General features: G+C 44.6%; 1 protein-coding gene across 2 annotated transcripts; it reads left to right on the top strand.

Moving 5' to 3' along the window:
- Nucleotides 1–1,312: 1,312 nt before the first annotated feature.
- LOC120968225 (uncharacterized) lies at nt 1,313–8,391 on the top strand. Of its 2 annotated transcripts, none has more exons than XR_005762472.2 (2): nt 1,313–1,988; nt 8,060–8,391. XR_005762472.2 is itself a non-coding variant. In XM_040394807.3 (2 exons), the coding sequence occupies exons 1-2, from the start codon at nt 3,360–3,362 to the stop codon at nt 8,218–8,220; spliced, it is 1,074 nt and encodes a 357-aa protein (XP_040250741.1). In that variant the 5' UTR covers nt 2,399–3,359; the 3' UTR covers nt 8,221–8,391. The 2 variants fall into 2 exon arrangements, 1 of the variants encoding a protein (XP_040250741.1); XM_040394807.3 differs by lacking the exon at nt 1,313–1,988 and adding an exon at nt 2,399–4,272.
- The last annotated feature ends 409 nt before the right edge of the window (nt 8,392–8,800 follow it).

Here is an 8,800-nt window from a genome sequence, read left to right on the forward strand (position 1 = left end):
GACTTTTGGTAGTACTCGCATTTTCCAAAGCTTTTTCCAAAACAATTGTTTGTCACCATTCGATCTGGATACTGAAGTGATAGAGTGATTCCTTTCCAGAAGTGCTCGATAGGCTGACCGTACTGAAAAATTGCCTGCTAATCGGCCAGTCGGAATTTGCAAAATGGCCAGAGCATCAACCGGCATAAACTTTGCTTCCACCAACTCCTCATTCCACTCACCTGAGTCCGGGTTTAATAGTTCTTCCACCAAATTTATTCCTGATGATTGCAACTTAACAATAGGCTTTAGTCCAGGATTAGTAGGGATCCAGGGGTCCTCCCAAATTCTTATTGATGATCCATTTCCAATGCGTCGAATGAGGCCCAACTCCAAGGCTTCCCTACCAGAAAGGATTGCCCTCCAAGTTTGTGAGGAATTTCTCTTACGCCCTACAGTCATACAATTGCCATCATTAAAATATTTTCCTTTCAACACGCGTGCACGTCTCCGGATTACAAATCAAGCACCACCCTTGCTTTGCTAGCATAGCTTTATTGAAGAGGACGAAGTCTTTGAAACCCATGCCACCGCATACTTTGGGTATAGTGAGATCCTTCCATTTGACCCAATGCATCTTCCTTTTGGTCTCATCTCCCCCCACCAGAACCGGGCAATTGCTGCTATTATCTTTTTACACAACTTCTTGGAAAGCTTGAAACAGCTCATGGAATATGTCGGAATAGCTTGGCAAATTGATTTAATCAATACCTCACGGCGTGCATTGTTTAGTAATTTTGGCGCCCACTTGTAACAAGTTTCTTGATAGTAGCCACAATATGATCAAAGTGCTCATTAGAGGATCTTCCCACAGCCGTAGGAAGTCCCAAATATCTTTCCACCAAGGCTTCCGTGGGAATTTTCGTATTTTGATGAACCACCGTTTTCATAGCCTCATCTGCATTGCGACTGGAAAATATAGCCGATTTGTGTTTATTCACCATTTGCCCGGAACCCATACGATATTGTTCCAACACATCTTGCAATCTGTGAGCACCCTCAGTTGTTGCTTGTGTAAATACCAAACAAGTCATCAGCAAACAACAAGTGAGATATCCAAGGGCAATGGATACCAATTCTCACCCCCTTTCATAAATGTCCTGCACCATAATTCTTTAACATACAAGAAAAACCTTCAGCACAGAGAAGGAATAAATATGGCGAAATAGGATCGCCTTCTGTAATACCCCGTGTTGGCTTGAAAACTTCAGAATAGTTCCCATTAACTCTAACAGAGAAAGAAATAGTTTCCAAAAAAAAAATTCAAAAATCCCCGATGGCGTGTCGCTCCCACCCTCCCCCTTCCCCTTCCTCGGGCGACGAGAACAGAGCAAGACAAAATCCCCGATCCACTCGCCCTCTCCACCTACCTCGCATCAATTCGAGCTCTCCCCACCCCCAGCCTCCACCTACCAACTCTCATGGCGGGGGCGCGTCGCCGTGGGCTACGGATCCGTCAACTTGCGCCGACGACTCGAGTGGCGGAGCCACGGGCGCTTCCGCTGCCGGGGGCGGCTCCGCTGCCCGAGATCGACCCCAACTCACCGGAGGCTCGTCGGGAGATGCGCCGGGAGGTGCTGGGGCGCTTCCCCAACCGGGAGGAGTGGGGAGACATCCACCTCGACATCCTTCGCTATGCGAACTTCGCTGAGCGCGCGCGCTTCATCGGAGACGACGGCTCCATGGATGTGGAGCACCTGTTCTGGGCGATTCAGGAGGCGGAATCGTCGGATCCAGAGCAGGCGGCGAAGTGGGCGTTCTTCAAGAAGGCGAACCCTTCTCGGCTCAACATCAGGCCGCCGTCGGTGGAGGGGATTGCCAGCATTCCGCCGAAGTTCCTTCCACCGGGGGTGCAGCTCCCCGGCCGCCGTCAGTGAAGGGACCGACACCCCTGCCCATCCCACGCCGGCGCCGCGCCATCGACCCCCCTCCCTGGCCGGGAGAGGGAGGTATGCATTCGATTCGCCTGTCCTCTGCATTTCTTTCTCGCTTGCTAGCTCTGCGTTCGCGGAGGGATCGATCCAAAAATTCAACGGAAAATGTGGTAATCCAATCAGTTGATTTAGGTAAAACTAGGGTTTCCCCCGATATGCTGATTGAATCTACCGATGCTGTTGCCGTTTCTTCGGCCTCTAAATCTGTGATTAATTCGAATTCGGGCGTTAGCCTGTTGAACAACGAGACGACGAGCCAAAAAGCGTCCTCCCTACCAAATATGGATAATCTGGTCGTGGCGGGTCCCAAGTTCAGAATTCGTGACCCTGGTGGGAAAACACATTTTCAGGTTACGCGTTCGCGTATGCACGGTGACCTAGAAACTATAGAAGAGCACTTTGGCCAACTCTGGCTCATTCCACCCCCCACCACCTAGAACTAACCCCCTTCCTCTGGATTCACTTGTTGGATCCGGAAGGATCTGATCGCCTCCCGCTCCTTCACAGCCGCTGATTGCCATCCTGCCCCTTGCCGCATCTTTGATCCACCTCCAAGGACCATCAAGGTTTCGAGGGAGGGTTTGGGCCCCGGATCCCTCTCTTTCGCAGCAGTTGTGAAGCAAGGTTTGGCGATGTCTGATCATAGGAATGCTGGTGCGGGAGCTGGCACTGGCGGCCCTTCGAAGGCTGCCACGCAGAGAGCCAGTTCGCAAGGAGGGAGTAGGCAGCCATCTGTCCCAACCTCGAAGGATCTGGCGCCGGCACAAAAACCTACCAGATCCACAGCCTCTACGGCTGCCTCATCCCAGGTACAATCTTCTCAGTCAGTGGAGGTGGAGATGGAACAAGTCCTAGATCCTCGATATAAGGACATGATCTATTTCAACTGTGGAGGCCCAGGACATTATGTTGGAAATTGTATCAAGCCAAAAACATGCTTTATCTGTCAGCAGAATCACAACGTGAACAATTGTGCGGCATGGACTAGGGTTCAACCAACCGTTGCCTATTTTGGTAGTGGAGCAAATGGTCTTGGTTTCTACCATGTAGATGTCCCTGTTGCAAATGAATCCAACTGGCTGAACTTTCAAAACTGTGTTGTAGTTAATATTCTTAAAGGTGATGTGGACAAAGAGATTTTGCTGAGTCTTCTGACTGCTACTTTCTGCGACAGTGGCCTTGGCATATTAGGGGCTTGTCTAGTAAGACATTCCTAGTGAGATTTCCTCCTTGGAGAAAAGTTGAAGATCTTATTGAATTGCCTATTTTTTCTCTGCCTCAGGATGTGTCTGTTACACTAACTGAATGGAAAGGGGCATGTGAACCTTTAGGAAAACTTATTGAGGCTTGGGTTTTAACTGAAGGAATCCCTCCTAAGTGGTGCACATGGAAAGTTTTTTGCTCAGATTGCTTCTTTGTTTGGAGTGCTCACTGATGTGGACTGGAATGGTATGTTTAGGACTCTTTGAGAATGTTAGAATCAAAATTGCCTGCAGGGATCCTACAAAAATTCCATTTGAGAGACTTATTGAGATGAAGAAGAAGTTATTTTTACTGGGATTCACTGTTGAGGGCTTTGAGCAAGTGGGTGGTGTTGATTCTGTCATTGACATTGAGGATGATGAGGATATGGAAGGTGAAGGTGCAGCTAAGGGACAGGAAGATGTAAGTGGGAATGCTCAGAAGGATGGCTTATCTGATGACTTGTTAGATAGTGAGGAGGCAAGTGATGAGCTTGATAAGGCTAATCTGGCTAAGCAAGATAAGAACAAACAGAAAGGGCATCAGGCTGGCATGTTTTGCTCTGATTCTGAGCATGAAAACTTCATTCTGGAGTGTGCTGTTGCTGATAAGGATGAGCAAACTGTAGATGGGAAAGGGATCAAATCTGGAGATGTGTATCCTTCTGGATCTTTAAACCTCACCCCAGCAAAAACCCTTTTGGGGTATGCTGGTGGGATACACAAATCTGATGGTAAGATTGAGAGTATGGAGTATTGTGAGAGCATCCTTAGATCTGTAGACTTTTGTGAGTCTGATGAAGATGAATCCAAGAGTGATGATCTAGAAACTCTTCCTTCTGAAGCTGTCCAGGCCATACAAAATATCTCTTTGAAGAGATCACCGCTGGAAACCCATGACCATTATCAGGATCAAGGGCTTGTCAATGAGAAAAACAAATGGGGGCCGGTGCTGACTCGGAAACCTGCTACTAGGGGGCATAGTAATGTGAATGTTATGGAGAAAGCTGCAACTTACAAGAGGAAGCAGAACTTGGAAATTCCTAAAACCTTCAAAGGTAAATCCTTCACTAACACTGATCATAGTACTTTGCTAGATCAAATGAGTAAAACTGATTTATGCATTGGGGGTGATGATGCTGATAGGCATGAAACTATTGATGATTTAATTGCTGGGGAAAAAGAGAGATGTTTGGCTTTTGCCAATGGTAACCTTGAAATCGTTCTTCCAGATAATCTTGAATTAGATAGTGATGATTTGTTTGGGACCCCTTTGGATGATTGCTCTCTCAAGCCAGTGGGCACTGCTTATGCCTTGAGGAGAACTCCAAATGTCTTAACAAAATTAAGGCCTTGTGGTCTGTCCCACCCTTTCAAAGTTTCTTAGAATGATAGGGCTTATTTGGAATATTAGAGGTCTTGGTCAATCCAGGAAAGTTCAGTGCCAACCCTAATTTTATTTGGTTTCAAGAGACTAAGAGAGAAATTATTTCTGAGGGTTTCCTCAAAGCTATTGATAGGACTAATAATTTTGATTGGCATTACTTACCTGCTGTTAATACTGCTGGTGGGATCCTTTTGGGTCTGAGGAAAAGTTTATTTGAATCCATTGGTTTTGTTAATCATGAGTTTTCCATTAAAGCCACTGTTAAAAACAAAGAGAATGGTTTTGCGTGGCATTTTGGTAATAGTTTATGGCTCTGCGTACCCAGAGTTTAAAATGGATTTTATTGCTAAACTTCATGATATCTTAGACTCTGCATCATATCCTACTTTAATATGTGGTGATTTCAATCTGGTGAGGAATGAGAGTGAAAAGAGCAGCGGGTTAGTTAACCATCATACTACCTTCCTTTTTAATGATTGGATAAATAGATGGGGATTGCTGGAGATTTCTATCTCTAATAGGGGGTATACTTGGTCCAATAATCAAGATAACCCTATCTTTGCTGTGTTGGACAGAGTTTTTGCCTCTGTAGACTGGGACTCTCAATTCCCGATGTCGTCCCTGACTGCTCTTCCTAGGGTAGGGAGTGACCATACTCCCCTAGTGCTTGACACTGGGGGAGGAAATCATCCAGTCTCAAGATGTCTCATTTTGAGAAATGGTGGTTGTCACAACCAGGCTTCCACCAGATGGTTCATGAGACCTGGGCGGCTGCTTCTTCCTCTACCTCCTCTGTAGATAACTGGTTATCCAAAACTAGACTGCTTAGGAAGAAGACAAAAGGCTGGGAAATTAATATTGATGCTACTTTAAGAAAAAAGAAAAAAGCCCTCCTTATGGAGTTTGATCTGCTTGACATTTTATTCGAATCCCAGCAGTTGTCTGCTGCTAATCATGATCGAATGAAAGCTTTTGAAGCAGAACTAGAAGAGATTTGGAAAAAAGAGGAAACTGCCTTGTGGCAGAAATCTAGAGACATGAAGATTCTTGAAGGGGACCGTAACAATGCCTATTTCCAAGCCCTGGCTAATCACAGGCATAGGAAAAACCATCTATCTGAATTAGTGGGCCCTTCTGGACCTGTGACTTCTACTGAAAGCATGATGGGAGTAGCTACTGATTTTTACAAAAATCTATTTGATTATGAACCTAAACCAGATTTACACTTAGGACCTGGTTTTTGGTCTGAGGCAGAAATGATTAGTGAAAATGAGCGGAGAGACTTGGAGAGATCATTTTCTGAGGAGGAGATCAAAGAAGCAATTATGAGCTCATATGCCAGTGGAGCTCCTGGTCCTGATGGGCTATCCTTCCTTTTTTATCAAAAGTTTTGGGATCTAATTAAAAGCGACTTTATGTGGATGGTCAGAGACTTTGAGAATGGGGTTTTGGATATCTATAAGCTTAATTATGCCATCATCACCCTTATTCCTAAAACTCCACAGGCTAGGGAGATGAAAAACTTCAGACCTATTAGTCTTAGTAATTGTGCTATGAAAATCTTTTCCAAGGCTATGAATACTAGGGTTTCCCCCATATGTGACAAAATCATTTCACACAACCAGACTACATTTATCAAAGGGAGGTTTATCTTGGAGAGTGTGGTGATGGCCCATGAGGTTATTCATGAGGTCCATCGATCTAAATCCAGTGGTTTGATTCTCAAACTGGATTATGAGAAAGCATATGATAGAGTCAGTTGGGATTTTCTGGAGGAAATGCTTCTTTCTAGAGGCTTTGGGGCTAAATGGGTTCCTTGGGTTCTCAGTATCTTGAAAAATGGAACTTTCCAAGTTAGAATTAATGACACTAATGGGCCACACTTTGTGGGGAAAAAAGGGCTGAAACAGGGTGACCCTCACTCCCCTCTCCTATTTAACTTAGTGGCGGATGTCTTTTCTAAGATGTTGGTGAAAGCTGTCAATAATGGGCTGATTGGTGGGCTTCTCCCACACGCCATCCCTGGTGGGGTGGTTAGTTTACAATATGCAGATGATACCATCCTGTTTATTCAGGATTCTGTGGAATATGCCAAGAATTTGAAATGGATTCTGACCTGTTTTGAAAAGCTTTCTGGCTTAAAAACCAATTTTCATAAGAGTGATTTACATACCATTCATGTCTCTGATGCTATGTCCAAAGAATTTTCCCAGATTTTTTGCTGTCAATTTGGTGAATTTCCCTTCAAGTACCTTGGTGTGCCCCTGCATTTTAGAAAACTTAGAAGGGAAGACCTACAACCTATTATTGACAGAATTATTAGGAATATTGCTGGCTGGCTAGGCAAGCTCCTGTCTTATAGGGGCAAGCTTATCTTACTAACCACTTGTATCGCTAGTATCCCCTCATACCTCAAGGCCATGATGAAATTCCCCAAGTGGGCCATTGACATGATTACCTCCCAAATGTCTCATTTTTTTGGGGCAATGTGGGGGATGTTCATAAATATCACTTAGCTAACTGGGGCCTTGTGGTCCGGAGGAAAGAGTTTGGTGGTTTGGGTGTCCCTAATCTCAGGGAGTTTAATATGGCTCTCCTGGCATCATGGGGGAAAAGATTCTATGATGGGAGGGAGGGAGATTGGAAAAAACTGCTTTGCTTTAAATATGTTACTGACAAACCAAACATCTTCTATGCTAAACCTGCCTTGGGATCTCCATTTTGGAAGAGCATCTCCTAGGCTTTTGCTGCTGCAAAAAAACTTTTGGAGATGGAACCCTGGGAATGGTAAACACATTGCTTTTTGTCATGATACGTGGGTCGGGGAATGCTCCCTTAAAACTGCATTTTGGGATTTGTATGATATCTGTCAACAACAGGATGTCACCTTATCCCAGGTTTGGGATGGGGTACAACTGCGCCTAACCTTCAGAAGGTGTGTGGATGAGTCCATGCTACACAAATGGAACATGTTAGTTGACTTGGTTAAACAAACTACCTTATCTGACCAGTCAGATAACCCTGTCTGGGGCTTGGAATCGAATGGTCAATATTCTGTTAAATCTTTATACAAGTTGATTAACTTTGGTGGGGTTTCCTCTAAGATCAGGGATCTCATATGGAAGATTAAAGTCCCCCCGAATATCCATGCTTTCTTGTGGCTGATGTATAATAACAAAAGCTTGACTAGAGATAACCTTGCCAAAAGAAGACATGTTGAAGATAAGACTTGTGTGTTTTGTGCTGAACCTGAATCCATTCAACATCTAATGTTTGACTGCATTGTTGCAACTGAAATTTGGGCTGTGATTGCTGAATCTTTCAACATAACCACTCCTAGGTCTTTTGAATCTCTATCTTCCTTCTGGAAGAAGAAAAAACAATGTGAAGCTATTAATGTTGCCACGTCTGCTACCTCGTGGTGCTTATGGCGCTTGCGCAATGGCTTTGTCTTTCAGGGGCGAAGATGGCGAGATATGCGATGTGTGTTGGATTGGGGGCAACAATCAGGCAGTGGAAGATCTTATGTTCAGAGGTCCAGGGTGCTCTACTTCTCCGGTGCTTAAGGCTTTTGGATCGTCGAAGAGGGGAATTGCTTAGAATCGCCTGGATTAGCTGAGAAATGAAACATATATTAGTCTATCTACCTTTCAATGAAACTCTCTGTGAGAGATGTAATAGGGCAGTAGCTTTAAGACCCTGATGTGTGTTCTGTGGCAGCTACTTTTGGCTGTGGCCGAGAGTTGTTAAACAGTATGGTTATGCTGTGGTTGCCTTGGCTTTAATAAAAGTTGGGGCGGGGGGCAACCCCTTTCTTTTCAAAAAAAAAAAAAAAACAGTCTCCACGCATGCCATAACTCTATCAATCCATTGCACAGCAAAACCCATCTTACTCATAATCGCTCTCAACTACGACCACTCCACACGATCATAGGCTTTTGCCATGTCCAACTTTACCGCACATGCAGCAACTTTTCCTCTTTTCCTTATCAAATAATGGACACACTCATAGGCTAGTAACACATTATACGGCCAGGGACGAAAGCACTTTGTCCTTTCGAGATTAACCCCTCAAGAAAAGGTCTCAATCTTAGAGCTAGTACTTTTGAGGCCAGCTTATAAAGCACATTGCACAAAGAGATTAGACGGTACTGAGAAAAGTCCTGCAGATTCTTAACTTTCGGTATGAGAACTAAGAC

This window comes from Aegilops tauschii, chromosome 7, assembly GCF_002575655.3.
Source record: "Aegilops tauschii subsp. strangulata cultivar AL8/78 chromosome 7, Aet v6.0, whole genome shotgun sequence".
Classification (NCBI taxonomy): Eukaryota; Viridiplantae; Streptophyta; class Magnoliopsida; order Poales; family Poaceae; genus Aegilops; species Aegilops tauschii.